Source organism: Cyanistes caeruleus, chromosome 1, assembly GCF_971803275.1.
Source record: "Cyanistes caeruleus chromosome 1, bCyaCae1.hap1.1, whole genome shotgun sequence".
In the NCBI taxonomy this organism is placed as follows: domain Eukaryota; kingdom Metazoa; phylum Chordata; class Aves; order Passeriformes; family Paridae; genus Cyanistes; species Cyanistes caeruleus.
This window is the reverse complement of record NC_141701.1, coordinates 122,359,291-122,372,603: the sequence shown is the minus strand read 5'-3', so window position 1 is coordinate 122,372,603 and position 13,313 is coordinate 122,359,291. Positions and strand designations below refer to the sequence as shown.

At 42.3% G+C, this 13,313-nt stretch overlaps 1 protein-coding gene across 1 annotated transcript; it reads right to left on the bottom strand.

Moving 5' to 3' along the window:
- Positions 1-2,653: 2,653 nt before the first annotated feature.
- FERD3L (Fer3 like bHLH transcription factor) lies at positions 2,654-5,357 on the bottom strand. Its single transcript, XM_023920604.2, has one exon. It carries the CDS (start codon positions 3,874-3,876, stop codon positions 3,310-3,312), a length of 567 nt encoding a protein of 188 aa, XP_023776372.2. The 5' UTR covers positions 3,877-5,357; the 3' UTR covers positions 2,654-3,309.
- Between the last annotated feature and the right edge of the window lie 7,956 nt (positions 5,358-13,313).

Here is a 13,313-nt window from a genome sequence, read left to right as displayed (position 1 = left end):
AAACCTCCTTTCAGGTTCAGCAGCTGTAAAACAAGATCAATCTAACTAGAGATTGCAAAATCATTTGATTATTTATACTTCTCCTCGAAAGCTACAAAATATCTCTTAAATATGATTTCATTTAGTCTTATTTTTTTGGTTTACATATCTGAATACTAATTGTAACATGATAGCTTCAAGGGAACTCAAATTTCTACCAAAAGTCAGTCTTCGGTGGCCAAAGAGAACATAAACAAACCAGCCTCAGACCAGGGTCTAAAAATGGGCTCCAAGGCTTTAAAAAGCCCCTTATTATCTTTTCCCAGAAGTAATTGACACTGTCAGTTTTTGTTCCTAATGCAGTGATAATGGCACTGTGATTTGGGGAGGACCTGGACTCAGCCTCGGTGACAGCAGGGATTCTGAGCAAAGGGAAGGCTGTTCACTCCAGTGGGTGAAATCCAAGCCTTGCTGAAGTCAGCAGCCCTTCTGCACTCTCTTAGGCTTGGGCTTTCACTGTCCTCCCAAGCCTGACAGGCTGCTGGGCTGTACTGACTCCACAGATTAGAATGCAGCTACCTTGGACTGAGACAAGGATTGGAGGAAAGGACCCCACAGTTTGGTTATCTCATTGAGATGGGATTGCACTCCAGCAAGAAGCTTGCCTGCAATGTTCATAATTGGTTTATATTCTCACCAGACTAAACTTCCAGGATTTTAACATGTCCACAGGGGCTGAGGATAGGTCAGTATAGCATCTTGCTGTTTCACTGAGCTCCTCACAGGTGTAAGGACATGCTTTAGTTTCAACACTAGTTCCTTGGGAAAAATTTGATTTAGGCTGCTTTTTTTGGTAAATCTTCAAGAGTTTTGGAAAAGCATGAAACAAACAAACAAAAAAGCACATTTCATCAGGTTCTCAGGTTGTATAAATCAATGGGTGGCACAGGGGCGGCTCAAAATATGTCTTGGTATTATTTCTGTGCTGTTTACATATTTTGTTTATTGGCTTATACCACAGCTGCATTTTTAATTTCTAATGTTTTTGGTATCAGTGGCTCATATAAGAATGTCACTACTGTTTATATTGCTGCAAAATTTCCAGTGATGCATTTGAAATCAGAATTCATAATGCAAGGCCCATTTGTGTTTAAAAATAAAATATAACATGTTCTGTCTGCTTTTCTCTAGTCTCTAACACAAATATGAAAAAAATTTGGATCTTGAACAAATTCCAGTGTTTTGTTATTAAACCAAGAAGCAAAAACCAATAATTTTTGAATTATCTGTTACAGACATATTTACATTATGAATCTCCTAACTTAAGACTCTATGTGCTATAGAGTTATAATTTTATCCAATGACATGAGCAAGAAAAATTATGAAAAGTTATATAACCATACTGTGAGAGACCATAGAGAACTAGCAGTAAGAAGTGAATATTAAATTGCATATGTCACTGTCCTTAAAGAATTTGTCTTCATCATTTTGCCTGAGATGATGGTAACTAAAATGAGATTGGGTTATGTGAACAATTGTTGATTTTGGAACATTGTTCATTCGCAGTTCCTTTCCTTGTTTTATTTTTAGGACAAAAAAAAGAAAAAAAAAGAAAAAAAAAAAACCAACAAACCCCAAAACAACACAAAACAATCTGAGGAGATGAAACCCCCCAGTTCCTAGAAAGGATCCAGCTGCACTAACTATCCAACTGCCTCTTGAAAAAAAAGCATTTTGACAAATGGAGAGCAGATGCAATGTGTGGAGTCAGGGAGGTCAACAAAAACAAGTAGAAAAGGAAACCGAGGAAACAAGTGAAAAGAGAAAGAATATTAGAGTATTAATACAGGATATTATATCTCTCACGATAATAAAGTGAATAGAATGAGAAAAAGAAGAAGAATCATCACAGAGCTGACAAAACATGACAGAAGAAATAAGACAGAGGATCCTAGCTATACTAGCGCGAATCCAGGGTAAATCTTGATTTTACTAATATCACGCTAATTTTCTGTAATGGAGATAAAAGCTATCCTGAATGGGCAGTTCAATGCGAGTGAACCGGGCTCTGAGCAGGCTGGCTGCTGCCCGTCCGCTGCGAACGGGGGGAGAAACCCAGGTCTTTCCCGGCAGCAGCAAAGGAAGGTGCCAGCAGCAGAGAAAAGTGGGGAGGGGAGCGGGAAGGGAGGGCAGAGGCACATCAAGATGGGTCGGAGAGGCTCCAGGGGAGACCCTGGGCCCCCCCCGCCGCTGCCGCTGTCCCGGCACATCGCCCCTGTTCAGAGGTGCCTGCCAAGGCAGCAGTGGGTAACGCTACATAGACATCCCCAGGGTGGACTCTATGCTCTCCCCCGAGGTATGCCCGCCTCGGGATTTCCTTTTCCTCCCGCTCTGGCTTTTCAGAACGTATTGCATCATTTTTATTCCTTGCGGAGATGAAACGTGGTCTGTGTGCCTATGTGTGTGTGCCGGGAGAGAGAAAACATCTCCGCTGGACGTCCCCAAAACCAAAGCCCACAAACTCACAATTTTTGTTTCTCAGGAGGGCGCAGACGGCTTCCCAGGCGGGCCCCGGCGGTGCCGGGAAGGCTGCGGGGCATCCCTGGCAGCCGCACCTCGCCCCGCCGGGCCGGGCCGGGCCGGGCCGGGCCGGGCGCTCCCGCTCCAGCCCGGCCGCACTGGCCGCCCACACCAAGGACAGAGACAGAGCCGTTCCCGGGAAAAAAACAAAAACCGTGACAACAAACGGTTTTGTCCAGATGTTCGGCTTCCCTGGCCCCGTGACACACGGCGTGGACTTGGCAGACTGGATTTCAAAGGAAAGGGAGTTGTTGTTTATTCTTTAAAAGGCAGAAAGCGCTGGGTTAAAATGCTCAGGCCGAGATTTCCCTGGCAGGCAGCTGGGCAGGAACGGAACCCGCTGGAAACCCGTTCCGTACGTTGGAAGGGCTCCACTGCCCCGGCCCAATCGTTCTCCAAAGCAACAAATTAGAAAGATATTAAAGCAAGCAGGCAATATAACACAAACCAAAGGGCCTCCAACCTTCATCCTCGCCGCCCCCCCCCCCCTTTCCGTTTACAAAAAATTATAAATATTAACAAATCTGCAACACACTGAGCCTATCCATCCATCTTGTCCCCAGCTCCTCTCGATCTCAGCACACGCTTCTCCGAACACTCCTGGTTTTGCATCCCACACCTGCACGGTCCTGGCTGCGGTGTGAGAAGCCGAGGCGGGAGCCGCGGCTCCGCTGCCCCAGGAGGGAGGCGCCGAGGCCACCTGCGGGTGATGCCCTGCCCCAGCCGCATCCCGCCGGGCCCGGGCGCTTCCTAGCTCGCCTCCTGTCTGCTGCATCCGTCCAGGAGCTCAGTCATGAAGGAGATGTACACTATGGCCAGGCGCAAGGTCTCTATCCGAGAAAGCCTCTTCTCGTAGGCGAAGGTGGGCACCTTCTTCCTGAGCTGATCAAACGCCTCGTTGAGGTTGAACATCCTTTTCCTCTCCCGTATGTTGGCAGCCTGGCGCTGGGCGTAGGTGATGACCCGTTTTCTCCTAGGTCTGTCCAGGAGGGAAGCGCTGCGCATCCTTTCCTCTTCCTCCTCTTCTTCGTCTTCGGGATCTCCATTTCCGAAAGCAGCCAGGGGCAAACCCCGGGCCATCCCTTCCCGAAGCGATAGGACTCTGCCCCCGAAGGGAGGCCCGGCGGTGACCTCGCAGAGCCCCAGACCCTCCCTGGCCCCAGGGGCTCCCTGGGGGTTGCCCAGGGAAAGATCGGCCACGAAATCCAGCACCGAGGTGCCCAGCAGCCCCTCCGGGCAGGGCACTTGCGGGACTCTGCCGTGCAGCTCATCCAGCAGCCCCGGGCTCTGGTGGGCTGGGAAAAGGCTGGCTGACATCTTACTTCAGAGAGGGCTTATTTTGGTGCCCCATCCCCAGCCCCAGCGACGTTAATATTTATAACCCCCCGGGTAACAGGATTAGCAGGACTAGAAAGAGCATCTGTAAAATTTCTCGCCGTGATGCTGATGAGAGGAGACAGGCAATCCCCTCGGGGACGCGTGGATGCTCCCGAGAGAGGAGTCCCCAGCGAGTCAATCCTGTCACAGCGATCAAGGACAGTTCCTTCTTGGCAAAACCCTCCGCTCTTACCTGCTGAGCACTTTTGTCTCTTCTTACACACCCGCAACCAAACGATTTTCAGCCTCCTTAAAGCCCCCAGCAGCAGAGCCGGGTCTCCACTGGGCTTGTTTTCCTGCTTTCTGTCGGGATTTCTGAACCCTGGGAGCCAGCCTGACAATTGATGTCAGGCAACTGCATGTATGCTTTTAATGATGTCCTGAAGAGGGGACCTGCATGCAGAGGGTCACCGGGGGAATGTTTACCCTGTATCCCAGCGCAATGGGAACTGAATGACAGGACCTCCATTAGCCTAAGTAAGCATTGTAGGGGACCCGATATTGCATTCCCAGTAGTAACTGTTGGAATCGTCTCTCCATACCCCCTAAATCCCCTTCAATCAGGGTCAAATGTCTTTCCAGTAAAAGGCTGCTTCGTAAAGCTCTTTTCGGTTCAGGCAATCTCGTAGCACTTGTTTCGAAACTCCTTCCTCCTGCCCGTGGGAGAAGGATAAGCAGGTCCTACTCAGGGAAGCGGTCACACCTTTGGTAGAGCCATCCCAGTCACAGGCAGAGCACAGAGGAATCAACTTGAGCGCACGCACTGATAGTGCTGGATACATGCCCCAAAATACCGTGAGATGCACATAAACACACCCACCCACCCACACACCCGGCACCGCTGAATACCTTTCTTTGATCAAAGTTTCCTTGAGGACAGACGCTGCGGATTGTTTTGCTACTGTCTTGGGAGACTGGAAGAGGAGCTGTGTCCTCACCCTCCCGAGCCATAGATAAATAAACAGCCCGGCCCTGGCAATCCCTGGCAGTGTCGGCTACACCGAGCTCGAATCCGATCGGTTTTCTTTGGCACACGATTTGTACACACAGCTCTCTCAGGAGCGACTGCCCATCACTCCTGAGCTGCCTTCTTGAAACCTAATCTTCTCCTTTGTCGTGCATTGTCACCACTCTCTCTTTGGAGCTAATTAGTGTCTAATTTCTAAGGGGATTTCAAAACCCATGAGATCAAAGGGGGTGGATGGGGGCGGCCGAAGGATCCCTCTCCTCGAAAACACTTCCTGTTTGCCTACAGGACCGCAAACATATCCCGCCGAGTACCGGGATTTGCCATCATTGACAACTCAGCGAGCGAACTCCGCGTCCCCTTTGGTGGGAAAGATGCAGCGGGAGTCGCTTCCCGTCCGTCTGTCCGGGCGGGGCTGCGCAAGGTGCGCGGCGCTCAGCTACGCTGGACAGCTCCGGAGAGGGGCGGCCGGAGCCCGCAGCGCTGCAGGTAGCGCAGGGGGACATGGCCAGCACCCCCTGCTCCGGGGCCACAAGCGAGCTGTCCCCGTCCTGTGGCGCCGCCACCCCCGGCGCGGCTGCGGCGAGCGATGGGCGGCACCGCGGCTGCTCCGGCAGCCCGCCTGAGGCAGGGTACATAGAGAGCTACTGCCTTTAGTCTTAGCAGGGCTAAGAGGGCTCCTAGCGAGCAACAACTTGCTTATTTGTAAATAATATGGTTCAGTAAAACACCTGGGGAATGAAGCAACGAGGCAAGGAGGAACTGTAAAACATCTGTTGAGAGAGGTGCTGCCTAGAGAGCACCCAGAAGTAAGATGAAAAACTGTAAGTGTTAAGTGTTACATAAAGACACTCGGTGGAAGAATGATCAGATATATATTTATGACTGACCCACAAAGGGCCACGACTTATTTGGGCTCCTTTTAGTTGAGATGACAAGCATTTCATTTTAAGACATGGAGGTATAAATTAAAGCCAAATGCCAGGAAAGATAAGTCGCTACAGAACTCAAAAGTATCGTGGAAATACAAGTACTTCAGGTAGTGAAATAAAATAATGGAAAAATATTAACTCGTCACCTCTATGTCAAACTTCACTTGAATTTACTGTCCTGTAGGAAATTGGAATTCAGTAGAGGACAGACCTGCCCTTCACCAAGGTATCTTCATAAAGACGCTCTTACTTCTCTAGTTGCAGATTTTTGCAGGACACAAGACACAAAGACAAGCAGAGATGGAAGAGGTTTATATTGAAAGAACACAAAGGGAAGAAGACCTTTTCTAGCTAATAATGTATCACAAAATAATATAACATAAGCCATAAAAAATATTAATGTTTCTTAAAGGAAGCAATAAAGACAGAACTACGACAGAACTGGGAGGACCTTGCAGAAAATGAAGACTTATTACCAAGGGGAGTCCTCTTGTAAAGCTGGGGTTTTTTTCTGCTTTGTATTCTTTTCTAGTCCTCCTTATTTTTTGCTAAAATATTGATTTTTCTCTGATATTAAATATTTGAATTTAAATATTTTTATAATTATTTGAATATTAATTTAATTTAAATATTTTATTATTATACAGAACAAACTTAATGAACTGTGTCACCACTAATATGTGGCACTTTTTAAATTTGGTGATTTTTGTCAGTTTGGGGAAAGTATGGAGCTAAGGCAACATACAATGAATATCCAATGCTTCAAGACACAGATTTTCAGTGCCTAGACAAAGTAAGAATGTCAGAGAAGCAGAATGAACTCTCAAAAGAGGCTGCTTTGTTACTCCAAAATTGTCTCAGACCAGATTAGGTGATCCAAAGCATATTCTAGATTTGTTTTAAATATGAATGTAATTTGCCTTATGAATCCTACGTTCCTTCACCCCTCTCTTATCCTATCTTTTCATTTCCCTTATTTATCAATTGAAAATTTGTTTACAAGGTGCTTAGAGCTGCTAAGAATTATGGCTACAATTTCAAACCGTGCAGCTATTTCCAAAATTATTCTTCAGAAATATCTATAAAATTATTCTTGGTACTCTCTACCCATGTAGGATTTGTGTTTAAAACTCAAACCACCACAACTTTTCTGATCTATTAGCCCTATCAAAAATGTATATATATCCTTTTCTGCCCAGCCCTTTTATCACCTTGTGTGCTGTGTGCCTGTGCTCATAATTATCCACAGTATCACACAGGAAAATACAGCCATTCTGATAACTTGGAATTATTAATTGAGATGCTATAGATTTTAACAGTGACCTGTCCTGCAACAGTACTTGAAAATTCACTGGAAGCTAGTGGTGACCCTGAGATGCAGATCCATCAGATATGATTCATTAAACAAGGACCTGAAAGGTATTGTCTGCTTTGGAAACCACAAAAAAGTTAAATAAGCAACTGAAAAAAATGTCTACACTTGTAAAATGGAAAAAGAATCTTCTCTCTTTTAACTGATCCATTAATAGTTTGATAGTTGCTGTACTTCTCAGACTCTGGCCTGAATTACAAAAACAGATGGAGTCTGTGGGCCACTAATGCAATCTCTTTTGAATTATTGACATTGCGGCTGTCTGATCTTCTTGTTAATCTTAAAATTACAGTAATGCCCATGGATCAGGACCTTACTACCTCAAAACACAGGGCAGTTCCTGTCCTGTTGGACTCACAGCTCGTATTCCTGACAGGCCAGACACATATCAGAAGATATGTGTGGAGATGGGGCCAGCTCTCATAAATAGTGAGAGTTTGGACAATATCTCATCTTGACCCTTGCTCAATCAGTAGTGAAGAGGAAGACACTATGGACACCACTGATGAATTAATACAAAAATGAAATATTTTAGCAAAGCTAGTTGAATACTGGTTATTTTGATGCTAGAAGAATGCCACAGTATCCAAATGAAAGCATAGAAAATGTGATTGTGACATCACTGGAAGAGTCAAGGAGTCCTCAAATGTCTCAATGCATCATGAGGTTAAATAGACAGTGAACACTGGACTGTGATAGAGTTTATGTTCAAAGATTTTATGTCTGAGTGAAGTTGAGGGAGGTCAAAGAATTTGTATAAAATAAATTAAATGGTCAGTACTTTTTTGAGTGCCTTGCAACAAAAGCAGAAAGGAGGAGGCTGATAAAGTCAGAAGTCAAGGTCAAAGCTAATACAGACCCGAGGAACCAGTGCTTTTCTGACTGAAACTGTTGGAGAAGCCTTTGGGACACTAGAGACAGGTGAAATAGGAGGTGAGGACAAAGTTACCTCAGCCTGACTTCCCCAGATCTCATTTGTGGAAAGAATTTTTTGATTCCATCAGTTGAGGAAAATAATATGGATTCTAGAAATGGGTTCATGTTTTCTAACTGCTGGATCTTATCCAAGCAGCAAGTAATCATGGTGACATTCTGATTCCCACAGAGATAAGAGCACCTGTAGTGAACATCGTGGTCCACTTCAAGTCTGTCTTCCCTGGTGGACTGTGAGAAGCTTGGAGATACCAGCTTCACTTCTGTAGGATGAGCCTTAGCTCTATAATTAGCAATGTATGATTAAAGACTAAAAAAAAAGTCCAATAAGATGTATATCCAGAGTATGTAGGCAAACACAACTGGGTGTATTTGGTGCAGTGACCAGAATTTAAGTCTGTAAGAATTCTTTGCAATTTTTTTTTTCTGAATAGTTTACCTGTATAGACAGTTTAAGAATTAACTTTATTCCTTGGGCTGATATACGTGTGAAATCTCTGCTCACAAAGCAGGTGAAGTCCAGCTTACTAGTTCAACAGAGGGACTAGTTCAGTTCTGAAAATCAGAATATATCCAATGAGCCAAAGCTTTACAGTGTTATCCTATCAGTAACTTCAGGCACTGATCCTACTTGCATCTGGCTGTATTAATGCATTCCTGTGTCACAGCCTGCCATTAACAGGACTCCAATTTGAATACAAGCACCTACTTACAAAGATCAGGTTTCACAACTTGGCTCTCACAGACAAAAATGTGACATTCAGTAACATCATTATTCCCTGACACAGGAAATCATTAGGAAAAATCAATATTTTGGGCAAAACCTAATAAAACTAGGTATTTCTGACAGTAAAGTGCAGTTCATTTTTATTTACAGTGGTATTACACACCATTTGAAGAGTTTAAAAAGCAACTGTTGATATTTCCCCATACAGGAGCAAATAATGAAGAAATGTTGGAAGCTGTAATCTTGGGTAAATCATAGACAAATGAAATGAACAGCTGTGGTTAGGGTGGGATGGGATTGATCGTGCTTGCAAAGTTTTATGAATGATACTTTTTTCTTTAATCATAACCTTAGGGGTGGGAGGGATTGAGAACAGGACATGCCTTAGGGTTGGAATGTCAAATTTAACTTTGAATTTCCTGGCTTTTTATCATCATGCATGAAAAAGTGTAATGGTATTCAAACATAGCTTCTTTAATCTTGATTTTGTTATATAAATATTTTATTGTTCAAATGGAATGCAATAAAATATATATTCTTTACCTAGAAGTCTAGTTTTATTCTAAATCTTTATTACAATTATTTAATTTTACTGTTTGATTATTATGTACTAGTTGCATTAATTAATGCTTTTTTTCTCTTCCACTTTTCACAATTTGTAAAATGCAGGGAAAATGTCAGTCTGAAAGCTATTTTTAAGTGAAGATTTTGCTTATATATCAACAGAATAAATATATGTTTGATGTGGGACCAAGATTCATCCTTTTCCCTTTTTTCCTATTTTTTCTGGAATTTACAGATTTTTTTTATAGTTCACAGGTGTATCTCCTGCAACTAGCAAGGGGACTGAACTGAAAGTCATCTCCAAAAAACAGGTGTCCTTGGCCAAGCTTCTCAACCATCCATTACCTTGCTGGCTTCTGGCTATGGTATTCTCCCAAGGATGTGTAATTTATTTTCTTCATAATCCCTCTTAACAGCCTTTAACAACTTGTGTCTTTGTGCATATTCACGACAATGTCTACAATCACAGAATCACATAGTATCTTCCCAACTGATTCCATTTCATTCCCATTCAACACATTGGAAGCAGCTAATATTATGAAGAGTGTTTGCTTATTTTTGCTTAGTCATTCACCCTTTTTAATTTTTCTGTGGTAAACAAGTCATGATTAAATATAAGATTTAAAATCTCCCTTGTAGAAACGTTTTTCAGGCTTTAGCAGCTGCCATATCAATACGCTTGGTAGATGTGGATGAAGTATTATTTCTCCTTGCAAATGGAAAGTAGGAACAGAACAAACCTTAAACAGAAATAAGAGAATTATGGCAAATAGAAAAATAAGGTAAATTGGAATTGAGAGATACAATTTGATTTATCTAGAATTTAACTTCTGGGATCTTTTGTGCTATAGAGCCTTTTAACCTTAAGAAGATCCAATTAAAATATTTAGCTGTGAGCACTTGGTCCCTCCATGGATTGTATATGTTTTTTATATTAATTATATATAATATATATCCATTAAGTCATTTATTAATATATATCTGGAACATGTTTTTATTACCAACATGGAGTAAGCTTTGATTACTTACTAACCTAAAAGGTTTGATTCTGCAAATGTAATTTTAAAAATACATGCCAATGTTACTGCTATTTGCCAGATTTTTTTAAAGTGAACTGTAAAATGAAAATGTCCATCTTATGTTCCATCATATTATTCCCATGTGTGCCAGTGGCAGGGTTAAAATCTTTAATTCCCTTGTGCTGCTTGCTGCCTTTGAAACAACACAGCCAAATCTTCTCCTTCTGCCATCAGGATCTGGGGGATGGTAACACACTTTTCCAGATTTCACAGATACTTGCTGGCAGCATCATTCATAACTCCTGCTGGATGGGCCTGATCCCCCTTGTTGTCCTGTACATGCCATTTGATGACACTCAAGATGATCTGCTCTATGGTCTTTCCCAGGATAAGGTCAGGCTGACAGGCCTGTACTTCCCTATATCCTCCTCCTGACCCTTCTTGTCCATGTCCTCACCTTTGACGACCTCCAGTCACCCGGGACCACCCTGGTTAGCCAGGACTGCTGGTGAATGATGGAAAGTGGCACAGTGAGCTCTTCTGCCCCCTCTCTTGGTACCTCTGGGTGGATCTCAGCCAGCCTCACAGACCTGTGTGGGTCTAAGTGATGTAGCAGGTTGCTGACCATTTCCCCTTGGATTATGGGATCTGCATTCTGCTCCCTATCCCTTTCCTCCTGCTGAGGCCTGGCTACCTGGGGAACAACTGGCCTTACTACTGAAGACTGAAAAAAAGAGGCTGGTTAACTTTCTATGTGGAACATGGATCATACCTTCCTGTGCCTCAGTCTTCTCACCTCTTGAGGTTCATTGGTCATTTCCCCAAACTCCTCCTTCTCACTGCTCTATTTGCCTTCTTTGTCTCTCTGTCTAATCATAGAGCCCATTTTCACTTGTTTGGGCTATCCAACCCCAGACTTTGGTCTGGCACAACAGAGCTGCAATAATTTACCATTCTCAAGCATGAGCATTAAGAAATTTGGCTACATTAATAGAATGGTATAAGCAATCTGGAATATTCAAAGCCATATAACTTGTAGTCTGCTCTAGCAGGGTAGGTAAAATACCTCTTAAATGAGGTATTTGAAAGTGTACTCCTATGAAAAATATGCGATTTTCAGTATTTCGAAGGATGAGGAAATCAGTTCATTTCCCAGTTGCTTTGTTTACACTCAATAATTTTGATTGGATTACAGAATAAAAGTGATCATCAATGTCAGTGTAATTGAGTTGTACAATTCATGTTGTTATTAGTAATAAAAATATTAACAGCAATATTAAAGTTACTTAAATGGGCTTTAATTATATAGATTATTTTTATAGGTTTAACATTAGAAGCCATTTTCTTAAATCATATGTTTTTTTAACCCATTTCTTTGATTAATGTGTATGTGTGTAGGGAAAGAAACTAACTTAAATGTTTCTGTAATACCTTTCATGCTCAACTCAAAGTAAAAAAATTGCCAGTCCACTATATCTTTAATGATCTGTGCCACAGAAAACACTAATTTGTCTATTTTTTCCTTCTAATGTTTTTCATAAATATGAGATTAAATGTTTTGAATGTTCCTGAAGCTGCATTTTCTTTAGAAAAGGTTTCAAACTAGGTGAAAGATGTTGCTCACTGCCAACTGAGATGCCAGAATCTACCATTTTGATAGAAAAATCTTGGGCAAGGTAAGCATTTGACTACTTCAAACTATTGTAGATTGTCTTGTTGTGTAAGATTGTCTTTTCCAGTTACATGATTCACTACATTCTGGAAAATTTGCATGTAGATTTTTAAATATTATTTGAGCTGCTTTTGTTTATTCTCATTAGAAAAAAAATAATATCTCATTTTCAGGAACCTGGTCAGACTATTCATTGAAAAAAAAATAAATTGCATGAGGTTGTGCCATAAACACATTGACACATAGATGCTCATATCTACAATGCAATTTCATTTGTTTTGGATACAAGTTAAATAGCACATTATCTTTTGAAGTTATTAGAAATATAAAATGAGTCAAGGTACTGGATTTTTTTAAACAGTTACATTAAAATTATCTCTCCTCCTCCTATATGTGGGTCATTGCATTAATTTTTATCCTTCCTCCTATTTTCTATTTTAAGTTCTGACAAAAGTGGTATAGTACAGAGGTTGGTGCTTATCAGTAGTAATAAAGCAATAATCATCATGAATGAGTAAAAGGTTTTAATGACCTTTTTAAAGGAACTAAATAAGGAGCACTTGAGGATGTTAATACCTGGGAAAGTTCTACCCTGGCCCTGAGGATCAAGGAAGCCCAGACATGAATTTTGTGGAGGTGAATTCTCTCATTCAGTTCCCAACATGAAGAGGAAGGGGATACTTTCCTCTGTAATGCCTTTTGATTTATGGCAAACACGTTGCTTGGCATCACATATTAGATTAGAAGATCTCTCAGGCAAGGACTGAATCTTCATATTTCTTCCATGACTAGTAAGAGGGAAAGCTCAGACATTACTGGACACAGAAGACGAGACAAAGATGCATTTCATGCATTTCATGACAAAAAATGAGTGTAGTTTAAAAAGAGGAAGAGCTAAACAGAGTCATAGCCTAGATGGAGAAGGGGAAGGAGGAGTTGTGAGTCTAAAATACCTTGTTGGCAGTGTTGAGGAGGGAAGGTGGACTCTTTCCTACTGCACCAGTAGGCTGGAGATTTAGTAGGAGGATAGAGCAAGTTCTGGAAAGGCTACCACACAGAGATGAAGCCCAGAGGTCTTGTCATTGAAAATATTTTTAATTTTTCAATTCCAAATTCTGTCCAGTGAAGGGAAAATATAACATAGGAAGGCTGAACCTAGAAGCCAAAACAACTATTGTGGCATTACTCATG